Raw genomic sequence first — 15,961 nt, 5'->3', positions numbered from 1 at the left:
AGGAATGCAAGTAATTCCTGTTAGAGGGTACAGACTATGCAGAGGCTCAACAATGAGATACAGTAATGACTTTGACATCACTTTATTGTGGTTGAACTCAGGTGGAGAAGGAAGGGTTGGGGGTTGTACAGTGAGAGGGTGTAGATTGGCATCTCATGTGCCAGAGAAAATGACATGATCTCATTTGTGCTTCAGAAAAACCTCTCAAACAGCAATTGGTCTTAATTTTTTGGTTTCTTCTGTAATCCTGTTTATCTCATGTTAATTTAAAAATGTTATTATAAGGAGGAGTCTGTAGTTTTACCAGATTACCAAAGGAGTCCATGGTACAAAAATAATTAAGAAGCCCTGTTTTACTAGTGGCTCTGTGGAGAACGGATAAGGAGAGAAACCAGTTAAGAAGTCCAGGAGTGCTTTAGCTAGAGGAACCATGGCAGTGATAACAGGATGGGCAGATTGCAGGCATACCAAATTCAGAGTCAACAATTTGATAGGTTAGAATTGAGTTGAAATGAGGGGATGAGTCAAGGCCAACACTGTTTCTAGTTGACATAACAAGATAGACAGTACTTTTGGTTAGTAAGATGGCAAGTAGAAGAGAAGGAAGAGAAGGTTTTAGGGTAGTGATAATGGGTGCAGTCTTGGACATACTAAGTGTGAAGTGGGATTTATGGGTCTAGCACTCTGAGGGGTTTTAGCATTTAAATTGTAAATTTTGGTGTCATTGTCACAGATGGGTTTTTTAGAGTATTGGGACAAGGCAATTTTACTCTAAGATTAAAGAGAAAAGGAATGAGTAGAGCACTCAGAAGCAGCTAAAACCTTTATTTTTCGTACTTTTTTCTCACTGGTATGAAAGAAGCCGAAAGGCTAATTAAGTTACCAAAATTATGCTGGGCACTTGGACATGTATAAAATATTTAAAGATAACCTATCAAATAAGAGAAAAATAAAATTAAATGTATATGTTCATCAGTTTGTTCTGGTGGAGAAATGAAATGCTCCAGAGTAGCTTTCCTAACTAGTTGTAGATATTAAACTGAGTTTGAGAGTGTTAGAAAGCAAGCATGTTTCCTGAATTGGAGAGCTCTAGAGTTTTTCTCAGGTCATAGAAAAACTCATTTTGGTTTTCTTCTCTAGGTAGTACTGGTAGCTTGGGGGAAGATTAATACTTTGATATACAGACATGTTTTTAAAAACCAAAATAAGACATTAACATAACTAAATACTAATACTAATCACAGTATTTTAAAAGATAATATGAAATTAGTGTAATATTTAAAGCAGATGATTAGATATAAATTCCTTTAGAAAGGATGCTTGTAATTTCTACTTGATTCTGAGCTACTTTTTCTTCTGCCTTGAGCCGTACATTTCTTTCTTTTCTTTTTTTTTGAAGTTTATTCATTTATTTCTTCAATCAGAAAAGAAGATGGGGGTGCGGAGGGGAGAGACAGAGAGAGATAAGGGTGAACACTCCCAACAGAGTCTTCATGTTGTAATCTGCCCCCCAGATCTCAGCCAGGTAGAATCCTAAGCACATGCAGCTAGTTTTTAGGGCATTGAGACTAGGCAATTTTACTCTAAGATTAAAGAGAAAAGGAATGAGTAGAGCACTCTGAAGCAGCTAAAATCTTTATTTTTCATACTTTCTAGAATCATCACTTTTCTCAGGGAGGTCGTGGGATGTGAACTCAGGGCCTTGCCCATGTGGGTGCTGTTGAACTACTGCCCTAACATCACCTGCTTCTTGATTTGCATACTTTTTTTCTATGAATCAAGCTGAAGTACAGGAGTGTGTGTCTGAGACCCTTGGCTTCTATAATCATGATTCCTTTTGGGTCTTATTCAGTTTTTCTTTTATCTGTTACTCAACTGGTCAATAATAGTAGGAAAGGGACTATATAGAGAAAAATCCTCTACATTAGTACCCTGAGTTCAGTGTGATTTTTTTTTTTTCATTGTCAAATGGAAAGTTGCTTTCTCCTTGACATTATTTTTATTTTTTATTTATTTTTTATTTTTGGAGAAGTTTTTGCTATAGGGTGCGTGTGCTCGCCAGACAGACAGAGAGAGACAGAGAAACAGAAAGTGAGAAATCACCCCCCAGGGGGATGGCCATGCCACAATCCCTTCTCCTCCATTCTCCTCTTGGGATCTTGGGCATGCACGCACACGCGCCCAGTGTGAGTTTTAAGCCACTGGGTCCGGGACGTGAACCGCGGTCGACTACATGAGAGTTCAGCGACATAGCCATTACGCTAACTGCTGGTCCCCATTATTTTTATTTTTGAGAAACTTTAATTCCTTTTTTTTTATCTGATTTTTTATTTTTTTTTGCTTTGCCTTTTGATTATCACTAGTTTCTTTATCAGTTATTCCCAATTCATAAATGTGATTCTGATAGGTTCAATTTCAGAGAACATACAGAAATAAAATTTTGAACAGATATTTAGTCTGTATTTCTATAGAATGTGTTCTTAGATCTCCAAACATAGACCCCCCAAAACACCAAGTAAGCATCAAATATTGTTTTTCCAATTGTATTTCAAGACTATAATTTGCTCAACTCAAGTACTTGGTTTTACTGTAAAATTTTAGGCTCTTTTACTTTTTCTAAGACACATAAATTTGATCGCATTTTATCTGATTCCTCAAACTTGGAGTTGATCCCCAGTATTCTGGTCTCCAGTCCTGTCCAGTTGATTAATTTTCCATATGCATTGGCATCCTGCTGGCTGCCTCCAGCTTGTGCAATTTTATGCTGGCTAAAGATAAATGTACACATTCCTGCCATGTCAGTGGGCTTGACTTTAGAGTCAGAGCTCTCAGATCTTCAGAGAGGAAGAATGTGTATGTTTTGGTACAAAAATACATCAGAAAATGTGATTTCCTTCTCTTTCCACCTAAGGCTTTTTGCATATGAAAGTGCAAATGGAATAACAATTGAAAGTGTAGAGTTGTTACTTAATGCTTTATAAAGGAGCTCAGTGCCTAGCTAAGATTAAAGTAATGCTTTGTACCTGAGAAAGATCAAAGTCTAAACACTTGTGTATGTTTTCTTCTTGTTGCCATCCTTTTTCTCCTTTTCCTCCCCCTCTTCCTGCTCCTTCTGTTTCTCTTAATATAGCATTTTTGAAGTGCTTTGTACATGCTAATCACTATGGAAAGAGATGGATCCTGAATGTCTAAAGAAATATAAGACAAGGACCTTACCTTGGGCTTCAAAAGTTTTGAAAATATAGATTCTCAGAATTCCCACAAGACGAATTTAATCATTCTCTGAAGTGGGGTCTAGACATAAGTATGCTAAGTATTTTTAAGCCTTCCCAGATAATGCTAATTTGTAGCCAAATTTAAGAAATACTGAACTCTGGGGATGATTCCACTATATCTCTAGAGGAGAGCTTTTACATTATATCAGGGCACTGAGCAGACTGATTTATTTATTAGTGTGGTAGGCGAAGTGTCTAGGACAAGACTTTTAGAGGCCCACAGAATGTTTCCATTTCTATTAACAGCAGAAGGAAAATGATCTTTTATGTGAAAACAAAAATAGAATATAGATATTAACACATTCATACAAAGATGGATGTTATTTACAACATATTATTTATAACAATGCTATTATAAAATATAATTATTCATTTAAATTTGCTAGAGGGCATTGGCGCCATTTAGAGAGAGGGAGAGAGAGCGAGAGACCAAGCTCTCTCTATGGGGGATAGTCATGCTGCCATCTCATTTTCTTCATTCTCCCTTTGAGATTTTAGGCACATATATGTGCCCAGCCATGTTTTTTTTTAAGCTGTCAGTCCAGGATTCAAGCAGCACAGTCAGCCATGTGGGACCTAGCCACCTTAATCACCACTCTGTTGGTTGGCTGGCTCTTTCTTTTTTTTAGTAAAAGGGAGGGGTTAGAAATACAAAAGGATTTAGGGCCCATGCAGATGGTGATGCATTCTGGACTGAATTTGTTCTTTCCTAAGTATGCTTTATTTGTGCTCCAACTATAGACTATGTAGATGGTGTATAAATGGGAAATACTAGCATTGAATATGAAGAATATTTTGATGTTTAACACAATGAAATTGGCACTAAAACACTAGTGGTTGAAAGGTGAAAGAGAAGTTGTGATTAGGTATGATTCTGTATATGTAGTATATAGTACTCCATCTCAACATGAAGCTTACACTTCTGGTATAGGATAATTTAATACCTATGGGAAAAATATGTCTGAGGCATTGATAACATGGGCAAGTACATAAAATGTCTTTATAGGGCGTTCTTACAATCCCAGGACTAAAAGTAATTATTATAATACACAACCAAGGAAAGTGCCAGTGATTTCTTTTCAGATTGAAAATAATAGTGGATATCACATACTTAGTTTTCTGTTATATAAGTTCTATATATGAGAGAATCTTCAGGATATCTCCCAAGTTTCAAAAGATGCTAGTGTATTTGTTTTGCTTTGGCATGTAAATGATAGAATTACATGCTAATAGTATTTCTGTATATATCTATTCCTATAATCAGATATATAATGCATTTATGATTTGGATATTTTGACTCCTAACTCTTAGGACCCCTTAGTTCTAGAAACACTGGATATCTGTTAGAAACATTGTTTAACATATTCCAATTTACTAGGCCTTTTAACACACATGTCATCCTTAGCTTTATTAATAGCATGGGCAGGGATTTTCGATTTGCTCCTTCAACGTTTTCAGAATTTCCAGGTTCCAAGTTCTAGAAGGCAGTGCTAAGTCCTGTGCTTGTTACCTTTGCTCCAGGGTCTCTAAATCTCTACTCTTGCTCTGTCATTTATTTTCTTTTATTTTTTTCTTCCCTAAGTTTAAAACTTTTTTTTAATGTTAGTGAGAAAGAGAGATGGATACCCTTAACAGAGTCTTCCTATCTCAGTCAATCCCCAGTTTCAGCCAGCCCTGCCATGGACATGCATGTATCTGGCATGTTCAGGGAGGTCCTCAGACATGAACCTACAATCTTCCCATGTAGGTCAGCCTTGTATAGCATTGCATTATCACTGCACCAAGTTGGTTTCCTTTTTCTCTAATCAAATTTTATCACATTAAGCCAAGGTTAACTCTGCACTAAAAATTTCTATTTGTCAAAAGGGTATGAAGAAGCAAATCTAACTTCTTAGTATTTTTTTTTTCTCTGATGGGAATTTGTATCTGGGCAGGAAATGCACTATTCTTTAAGTCTTGAGTTAAGGGAGAAAAGGAGAGAAACAGGCTAAAACAACCTTTTATACTGCTGTACCTGGCTTAAGGCCCTTCCTACTTTTCACTCAACCTCTGAATTGCTACTAGTGGGTTCCTGGGGTTCAACAGTGCTATCAGAATAAAAGTTATATTTCCTGGGGTGCTAAATATGTATGAAATGGATAATGTAAGTCACCCGAGTAACTGTCATAACAGTTACTGAGAGACATGTGGCTCTAGGCAGGCGGGCAAATGAGTGTGCAGAAGGTACTCTCAGAAGTGAACATCCATCAGTGCCGTCGATCAGTGTCACTGGAGAAAATGCCTCACTGGACAGCAAACAGACCAACTTTTGTAAAGTCATTGGACTTTTGGTACCTTTCTTGAACAAACTTGGGAGACAATTCCATAGAAGAGAGATATAAAACTATGCCCTATGACTGGCCTTGACACCAAGACTCATCATAAATAGGCTGTGTTTTATTTTCCAGTAATTCAAATTCATTACCGTGTAGAGATGGCCAAGTTGTCTATACACGATATATATATTTTTTTTCTCTCTTAGGTTCTTCAGCTGGGATCAGATATCCTTCCTCAGTATAAACAAGAAGCTCCAAAGACGCCACCACACATTATTTTACACTATTGTGCTTTTAAAACTACCTGGGATTGGGTGATTTTAATTCTTACTTTCTACACCGCCATTATGGTTCCTTACAACGTTTCCTTCAAAACGAAGCAGAACAACATAGCCTGGCTGGTGCTGGACAGTGTGGTGGACGTTATTTTTCTGGTTGACATTGTTTTAAATTTTCACACAACCTTTGTGGGACCTGGAGGAGAAGTCATTTCTGACCCTAAGCTCATAAGGATGAACTACCTGAAAACTTGGTTTGTGATTGATCTGCTGTCTTGTTTACCTTATGACATCATCAATGCCTTTGAAAATGTGGATGAGGTAAGTTTTCGCTTTTGTTTAGAGTACTATTGATTACATGTTTTGGAAACATAAGATGAAAAGATTCCACAGATAAACTGTTCCTTTTAGCACCACTTCCAACCTTTACTATACCAAACACTTGCCATAAGTTATCGTATTTTATCACCTTATATTAATTTTCATCCACTTCTCTTCCTTGATATCTGGTTGCTGACTTAAGTGATTTATCTAATCACTGATTTCCTGGTGATTAGATAAATTCCAATCACTAGGAGAATGGCTGTGGTGAGATGAGCAGAAGGGAAAAACAGCAGCATTTAGAGTCAAATATAGTTCACAAACTAGATAATTGATTGAAAGTGGATGAAGTAGATATAGTTTGTTTAAAAACTGCAGCATTTTAAAACTCAGAGCATAGATTTTCTAAAGTTTATTTCTTTATTTCTGCCATACGCAAGAGAGAGACAGAGAGGAACAAAGACAGGAAGACAGCACCACCAACAGGATCTTGTCTTTTTTTTTTTTTTTTGGGAGAGGTTTTTGCTATAGGGTGCATGTGTTCACCAGACAGACAGAGACAGACAGAGAGATAGAAAGTGAGAAATCACTCCCCAGGGGGGATGGCCACACTGCAATCCCTTCTCCTCTTGGGATCTTGGGCGCACACACACATGCACCCAGTGTGAGTTTAAGGCATCGTGTTCGAGACTCGAACCGTGGTCGACTACATGGGAGTCCAGCAACATAGCCATTACACTAACTGCTGGTCCCAGCCCCAACAGGGTCTTGATGGCACTATCCTTCCTCCAGACTCAACAAGCCCTGGATTATGGGCGCATGTACTCAGTGAGCCCTCGGCTTGACTGATGTACTCAGGTAGGGTTCAAGACACAAACCCAGAAGTTGTACGTGTGGGTCAGCTCCACAGAGTATTACATTTTATTGCTGCATCATGTCCTGTGCCCGTAGATCTATTTTTTTTTTTTTGAGAGAGGTTTTCGCTATAGGACGCGTGCGCTCGCCAGACAGACAGAGAGAGACATAGAGACAGAAAGCGAGAAATCACCCCCCAGGGGGCATGGCCATGCCGCAATCCCTTCTCCTCCATTCTCCTTTCTGGATCTTGGGCACGCACGCACATGTGCCTGGTGTGAGTTCTAAGCCACTGGGTCCGGGACGTGAACCGCGGTCGATTACGTGGAAATTCAGCGACATAGCCATTACGCTAACTGCTGGTTCCCCCGTAGATCTTTTGATCCAGATACATATGGTAGTAGTGCTAGAGTTAACACGAAGTTAAGGAAATTTTTCTTAAAGGAGCATTTCTTCTCCTTCTTTTTCTCCTTCTTCTTCTTTTTTTTTTTTTTTTTTTTGCTATAGGGCACGTGGGCTTGCTGGAGAAAGGAAAGAGAGAGAGAGAAAGAGAAAGAGAGAAAAGAAGTGAGAAATTGAGAAATTGCAAAATTGCCTCACAGGGGAATGACCAGGCCACAGTCCCTTCTCCTTCATTCTCCCCTTGGGATTTTTGGCATGCATGCACACCTACCCAGTGGGTTTTTCATCTGCCAAGCTGTGACTCAAACTGTGCAATTGGCCATGTGGAATCCTAGGATCCATCCACCTTAACTGTGCACCACCTGCTGGCCTAAAGGAGTAATTCTTGAGTTATTTATTTATGTATTTTTAATTGTCAGAGGGTGCATATGTGTGCCTAGGAGAGACTGAGAGACAGAGAGCATTCAGTGATAACAAACTGATAGTTTGAAATTGCCCACGGTGGGAATATTTATTGCACAGAAAGTAACAAATACTACAGATCAGGCCTACTCTACTCAAACTCATTTAACTTTCAGAGGAGCCAGTTGTTAATCATTTACCAACACACTACTGAACACAGGTGGCCAAGGGCTGCTGCATCATCTGATTTGCTGCAGCTCACACACTGAAACCACATTTCCCCAAGGCTGCTTCCTGTCAGTGACTGAGAATGGTGGGAATACAGTAGTCTACTCGTGCTCTGGGACTCCTCTGTTCACTCTCCTGAAGTCTGAGCTCTCCCTTCCTATCCAACTCTTCTTTTCCTCTTTCACAGGTGTCAGATGTGCATTGTGGTCCAAATAGTCTATTTCTCTCTTTCCCGTTTTATCTTTCTTGAGCATTTATCTCAGTAAAATTCTTGAGTAACCCTGGCTTCCATCTGCTCTTTACAGAGCCAAGTTTATTAGGTGGGGTATTGGAGCAAGAAACTCTTACATGTCATTCAAGGGCGTATAAATTAGTAAAATATTTATGAAGAATAACTGTCAGTATCTCATTTTTAAAAAGCAGACCCTACAAGTAACCGTGTTAAAAATGTTAAGGAAGATGCTTTTATTTGGTTCCATGCCACCAAACAACACGACGATATACCTACCAGTTAGTATTTTAGTTTCAGTCTTTTTTTCTGATTTCTTGACATAGAAGAGCAGGTTTTAGCTCCCCTTCCTACCTGCTCTCCCCATTTCCACATACCATTTCCACCACCTCATTCTTACAATATAGATGTATCATCCTTTGTGGTCAATAAATATTAGGTGTCTAAGTTGTTATATATGCCTTTTATAGCTGGACCATGCTGCCTGTGATTACTTTTCCTTTTCTGCTCTTTCCGTTTTCCCAAGCTTTGACAGCTGTGCAGTTTTAACATTTGCTTAGTTTTCTATGTACTTATCACTAATTCAACCACTAAATTCTCTGCCAATTGTTTAAATTTCCCTTCCATACAAAAGATATTCTGTCAACATGCTCTTCTTAAATAAACCTCTCTTTACCCTTTCACTTGATCGATAGTTTGGCTAGCTATAGTATTTGAGACTGGAGATAATTTTTCTTCACAATTTTGAAAGATAGAGTACCATTGCAACTGACCTTTTAATAGTAATATCTGGAAATTAGGGGACCAGCAGATGGCATAACGGTTATGTCCTGGACTTTGGTGGCTTAAAACTCATGCTGGGTGTGTGTGCCCAAAGTCGCAAGAGGAGAATGGAGAAGAGATTGTGGCATGACCATCCCCCCTGTGGGGTGAGTTTTGTGATTTTTTCTTTCCTCTCTGTCTCTCTGGCGAGTGCATGTGCCTTATAGCAAAAATCTCTCTAAAAATAAAAATATTAATAATATCTGAACTCTTAAAGCCATTGTGCTTTTTGATAATTTACATGTGACTTCTATCTCTTTATTTTTTAAATTATTTTTGTTAAAGAATTATTTTGTTTAACTTTATTTATTCATTCATTTAATTTGACCAGAAAACAAAGAGAGAGAACAAAGAGAGAAAGTGAGAAAGGAAGCCACCAAGTCCAGGACTTGAACTGTGTTTGGACATGTGGGAGTGTCCAGTACCTCAACCACCATGCCACCTGCTGGTCCCTTTTTAAATTAATTTTTAAAAATTTATTTATCTTACATTCATTCACTGAACAGCACAGCATACAATATGTGATTTCCCATCCAGAATACACTGTATAGTGACTTAATCACACATATTATCATCAACAATTTTCCATTTCTTCTTTATTTCATATATGTATATATGTAAATATATAAAACTTTATATATATATAAAACTTATATAAATAAAATTTCCCATCCCTCCATTTCCTATCCTGTGCCATTTCCCACCATCCTCGACACTGTCTCTGCTATCTGCAGTTGCTTTCCACCCCCCATTTTATTGATTCACAAAATATCTTATTTAATCTAACTATTTTCAATGGCACGTTCAGCTGATATGAACAAACTTTGTTCATGTCTGTGAACACATGTTTGACTTTAGGTGTGAAATTCTGTGAGTAGAATGAATATACTATAAAGTAGCACCTAGCTGAGGCTATATAGCTTACTGTGGTCATTAAATAGGTATTTTTTAATGTATTTTGTAATTTTAAGTAAGGCAGTTTCAGTTTTAATAAATCAAAATAAAAAAAATGATAAGAGAACTTTGTTTAAGACTTAAAGCCAGGAAACAGTTAGGATTCTCTTCAAATAGTAGGTACATGGACCTGTCCACAGATCAAGAGAAGACACAAATCCTTAACTCTGGAAAACAAAGCATACAAGAAGAGCAATAATGTTTAGTCAAGAGTCATCAAATTGCATTTCACCAGTTCAGTCTCAGGTACTTTATCTTTTGTTGTGGTCTGATCTTTCCATTTAAATTCTGAACAATAACATTCAACTCCGGACTTGCTCCTACCATTTGCTGGCCATTTTCTTAGCTGTTTTTGAACTCTTATTTCTGTATGTCAGACTTTAGTTTTCCTGATACAGCACTCCCTTCAAAACTTCTTGGAGAACTGGTCTGGTGTCAGTAAATTCTTTCAGATGTTGTTTATCTGCAAATGTTCTTGTCTTCTCCTATATGAAGTATAATCTTGCCAGGTTTAGTATTCTCGGTCGAAATTGTTTTTCACTTAACACTTTCCCACTCTTTCCCATTCTTTTCTTGCTTGAATTGTTTCCAGTGAAAGGTCTGATGTTAGCCTGATGGGATATCCTTTGAAAGTAAGTTGATGTTCCTTTCTTGCCAGTTTTAGTATCTTGTCTCTGTGGTTTGGTCAATCTGGCTATGATGTGCCTCGAGGAATATCTTCTTGGGTCAGTTCTATGTGGGGTACTGTGTATTTCTTGGATTTGGATATTTGAGTACCTCTCTAGGATTGGAAAGTTTTCTTCCAGGATTTTTGTGGGATCAATATCCTTATTAGTTTCTTCACCCTCTGGGATACTGACGATCTGGATTTTTGGGTGTTTAATGGTATCTAGTATTACTCGTATGCTGTTCTCATTTTTGGGAGTTATTTTCTCAGTCTTTCAGTGAATTTTTCTAGTGCAGAGGTTCTATCTTCTTCATCTAAGATTTGATCTTCTGCATGATCTAATCTGCTTTTGATATTTTCAATGGAAGTTTTGATTCCCTGTATTACTGCTTTCTTCTCTGTCAATTCCACTTGATTCTTCTTTGTGATGTATATCTTCTCTTTCAAATAGTGCAAGAACTTCCTCACCTCCTAGAACTTCGTGTCATTTTTCTCCGGCATCTTCTGGAGTTCGTCATCTCTATGTTCTTGTACCTCTGTTAGCTTTGTCACTATGAATATCTTAAATTCTTTATCTAGTATTTCCATGAGTTCCCTTGTATTCTTTGTGGAGGAAGAGGAGTTAGTCTTTTCCATTAGAGGAGAGATATTTTCTTGGTTTCTCATATTTCTTATTACTCTGTGGTGATTGCTGGTCATCTGATGGAATATACAATTTTTCCTATTTTTTTGGAGTTCAATCTTAGCAATAAGAGGAATGCAGAAGGAGGTGACCAGCAGTCTGTAAACACTTTCCTCCCTTTGCACAACTGACTCAATGAAAATTGAGGATTAATCTGATCCTAAAAGTATTCAGGTATTTTGCTACTGAACACATAGACCTGTCTAGAAAATCTGTATGGAGGCTGAAAAGAAAAATGAGAAAGGTAAAAAGAATAGCAAAAGGAATAGAACAAAAAAAAAAATAAGGGAAAAAAAAGACAAAAACAATAAGAAAAAGAGAAGAAAGATTTTTTTCAAAAAAATGAAAACAGCGGGGTGCACTGTTGTGCCACAGGCAAATGCGACAACTCAGAACTCAAATATAGATGGCTCCTAATTGGCTTATCCTATTGGGGGCCAGGGGAAAGGTAAGAATTAGAAAGACAAAAGAGCAGCAGAGATCTAAGTTTAAAAATTAAAAAAAAATTTAAATATGTATATAGAGATGGAAAGAAACAGAGAATAGTAGGGTGCTCTCACCTGACTTCTGGCTACACTGGGGAGCAGGAGGGTGAAGTCAGGGCAGAGGGTCTCCAGTGTTTGAAATCCCTGAATCTATTCTTCTATTTTTAACATCAATATTTGACTTAACTAATTCCCAAAGCTTATAAGTATCCTAACCTTTCTCCTAAATAATTTAAGAACCTCTCTTTACCTTCTACCTTTCAAATTAGTATTATCTTATATTCTGGTTCCACATTGTTTTTAACTTTATATCATTGTTTTGTTTAGTTGTCAATACTTACTTAGATTTATTCAAATGCTTATCAGTTTATTTGCTCACACCATTTTATGCATTCTTAACCTTCTTTCTGGTTCAGTTTCTTTCAGTTGGATCTTTACTATCTATTATATAATTCTAATTTTGGGGAATATATCTGTTTCAGGAAGCCTTCCTGCATTATTCTCATGGGCTCTCATTAATATTTTCACCATATTTCATCTTCACTTCAGTACATGCACATCCATGAGTATAATTAGAATTAATTTTCTTTTGTTGCCCTATGTGTTTCATAAGCCCTATTACAGTTATTGAATGATCTGGAGTCTTAGACCTGGTCTAAGACATATTCAGTTTCCGTATCATAAAAAAAGGGGATAAATGCCCACCTTACTCATCTTGTAAGATGTTTATGAAGAATGAATTGAGGGACCAGCAGTTGGTGGAATGGCTATGTTGCTGGACTCCCATGTAGTTGATTGCAGTTCGAGTCCCGAACCGGGAGGCATAAATTCATGCTGGGTGCGTGTGCGTGCATGCCCAAGATCCTGAGAGGAGAATGGAGGAGAAGGGATTTAAAGAAAATCAATGGCCATCCCCCCGGGGAGTGATTTCTTCCTTTCTGTCTCTCTGTTTCTCTGTCTTTCTGGCGAGCTCACATACCCTCTAGCAAAAATCTCTAAAAAAAAAAAAAATCACAATAAAAAAAAAGAATGAACTGAAAAAGGGACACTAATACATTTTGACTGAAGAATTCTACAAGTCTAATGAGGTATTATTATTTTATTTGTATGTGCTTGTTTCCCTGATTTAATTACAAACCCTGTGTTGAAATGAATGCATTTTCCATTTCTTTGGTATTTCTTGATTGCCTTGATGCATATTGGTGACTTATTGACATAAAATAATGATATGCTAGCAAGGTTTTAATAAATCATAGAATGACATGAAAATAAAATATAACTTAAATGTGAGGAAAATAAAATATAACCTATATGCAGTACTAGCAGTGAGTGGGGAATAAAATAGAAGATGAGTCTGAAAAATTACACTTTAATATTTCAACGTGTTATGGGTGCAGAGTGACTTGGGGAACTTAATAGGACACTTTATTTTCAAGATTGTCGACATGTACCCTGAAGGTAATTTATTTACTAGGAATTCATGAGCTGGATATGTAATTTTTAAAGAAAATCATGAGGCAGGAAAGACAGCCTATTAAAGAAGCATTCTATTAAAAAGAAATACAAATTTCCTAGAAACCATAAACAGATGGTAAAAGGTGTCACTGAGAATCTGGAGAACAGGATTGAACTCCTTTGGGAATGTGCATTTGAATAAGCTTTGAGAAGACCAAAGAGCTTGATTTCTGGAGGTTAAGTGTGAGCTGAATCACAGAACACTAGAGAAATATGAGCAGCTGCAGATAACACATTATTCAATAGTGTAGGAGGATTTTGAAAACATAATACTTAGAAATTTAGATGGTGATAAGTGGTATTAATAAGTGGTAAATGAGATAAACTAGGTCAGAATGAAATAAAATTGAAGAAGAGATGGCTAGTGCATTGATTCGAGAGAAAAATGAGTGGACTGACAACAGTTAAGTGGAAGTATATAAATATTTTTAACCTTCAGAGAAATTGATAGAAAATAATTTCTTTTTAAAAAGTTTATTTATTTCTTTTGAGAGAGAGCTAGACCTCAACAGGGTTTTTAATACTATGATTTACCCCTTGTCTCAGCCAATCTGAATCATATGTGTGCACCCATTGTGCTTAGCAAGGTCCTGGGATGTAAACCAAGGACCTTTTCCATGTGAGTCCAGTTGGCATTACCATTGCACCACTACCTGGCCCCAATGGAAAAATCATTTAATTAATAATTTTTTTCATGAGTTATGTTTGTCAAGCTGCCACATGCATTATTTTCATTTTACCATATATACTTAAATAGGTAATTTTTCTTTCTAGTTATCAAAATAGAAATCAGAGAGGCCTACTATGCTTTTAGATTTTGCCAGCCTAGAATGAGTCTCTTTTGTTGCCATCTCAGACCTTCTACCAAGAATTTCTAGCATGCTAGCAATTGTTGTTCAATATAATTGGGTTGCCATTACTTTTTAAAGTAAAGCCTATAAAACCATTCAAATATGAATGGCTTAGGTAGGAATTACATAGTTTTTCTGTGTTAGTTTTTCCGAATATACTTGCTTCTTGTTAATAGTGGGAAAGATAGGGTCAGAGGGAAATCTCTGTAGCGGAAACTTAACTGTCCTTCAAACTTCTCTTCCTCACTAGTAGGATGTTATCCTTTGGCCATTATGCTCATGTCTCTTCCCAGGAGTTCCTTTCCTTGAATGTAAAAAAATTTCCAGTCCAATGACCTGATCTTCCAGATTTCTATACATGTGTAGGGATTACTCTAGGGTTTATATCCCTGTACTGGGACATAAAGTGCAAAGTATTGTGGACAAATACAACCAACAAGCACAGTCTCTGGAAACAAATCTACCTTCTAGTTTGAGAGGAAAACTTGTTCAATGTGCTATACAAGAGGGATCATGGTGAAGGAGTTGGAGAAAAGGTTTGGAGAATTAGTAATTGTCAACCTCAGGTTCAAATGTGAAACACTTGGTAACTTTTACATTTTGAGCTTTAAAACTCTATTCCTGGTGGAAACTGGTGATAGAGAATGTTATCAAGATTGTGTCACACAGGGAACCAGCAGTTAGTGTAATGGCTATGTTGCTGGATTCCCACGTAGTTGACCGCGGTTCGCGTCCCAGACCCGGTGGCTTAGAACTCACACTGGGTGTGTGTGCGTGCATGCCCGAGATCCTGAGAGGAGAATGGAGGAGAAGGGATTGAGGTGTGACCATCCCTCCTGGGGGGTAATTTCTCGCTTTCTGTCTCTATGTCTCTGTCTGTCTGTCTGGCGAGCACACACGCCCTGTAGCGAAAACCTCTCACCCCCTGTAGAGAAAACCCCCCAGAAAAAAAAAAAAAAAAAAAAAGATTGTGTGTGTCACACACAGATTTCAAGACACACATTCTTCGTACATTTGAACAATTTGATTCTGTTTTGGGAACATACTATTTTGTATGGATTTTCCATTGAGGAAAAGAAGTCTGTCTTTTCGGGGGGGAATTAGCTCAAAGAGGGGAGGAAATAACGAGCAATGAGGATAGCAATGATGTTTCTATACTTGATTTTTGTTTACATGAAAAGAAATCTTTACCTGTACCAGTCTTCACTCAGGATGAATGCTTCCTATTGCTAAGCATTTGGAAATGATTCTAATAGAGAGGCAATGAAGGCTGAAATATATTGCAATCTGCATGCTATAATCATTTTAAACAGTTTACCTTAACAAATTATGGATGTGTGCATAAAAGTTGCTCTTTATTGTCTGGGCTATAACTACCCTCATTCTTTTTTTTTTTTTTGGAGAGGTTTTTTTGCTATAGGGCATGTGCACTTGTCAGAAAGAAAGAGACAGACAGAAAGCAAGAAATCAGCCCCCAGGGGGGATGGCCACGCTGCAATCCCTTCTCCTCCATTCTCCTCTCAGAATCCTCAGCACACACACACGCCTGGTGTGAGTTCAAGCCACCAGGTCCGGGACTTGAACTGCAGTCGACTACATGGGAGTCCAGTGGCATAGCCATTACGCTAACTACTGGTCCTACTACCCTCATTCTTAAGAAGTCCTTTTTTTTTTTTTTTT

General features: G+C 37.6%; 1 protein-coding gene across 1 annotated transcript in view; it reads left to right on the top strand.

Annotated features, from left to right (window-relative positions):
* The window catches only part of KCNH5 (potassium voltage-gated channel subfamily H member 5), a 113,079-nt gene that overhangs the window by 66,902 nt on the left and 30,216 nt on the right, over window positions 1-15,961 (top strand). Inside the window, exon 6 of the mRNA XM_027768333.1 lies at window positions 5,797-6,189. Within this exon, the coding sequence (XP_027624134.1) occupies window positions 5,797-6,189 (393 nt within the window). The remainder of the gene's footprint in view (window positions 1-5,796; window positions 6,190-15,961) is intronic.

The sequence above is a fragment of the Tupaia chinensis genome, unplaced genomic scaffold (genome assembly GCF_000334495.1).
Source record: "Tupaia chinensis unplaced genomic scaffold, TupChi_1.0 Scaffold000075_1, whole genome shotgun sequence".
NCBI classification, from domain to species: Eukaryota; Metazoa; Chordata; class Mammalia; order Scandentia; family Tupaiidae; genus Tupaia; species Tupaia belangeri.
The sequence above is the reverse complement of the archived record's forward strand: the minus strand, read 5'-3'. Positions and strand labels throughout refer to the sequence as shown.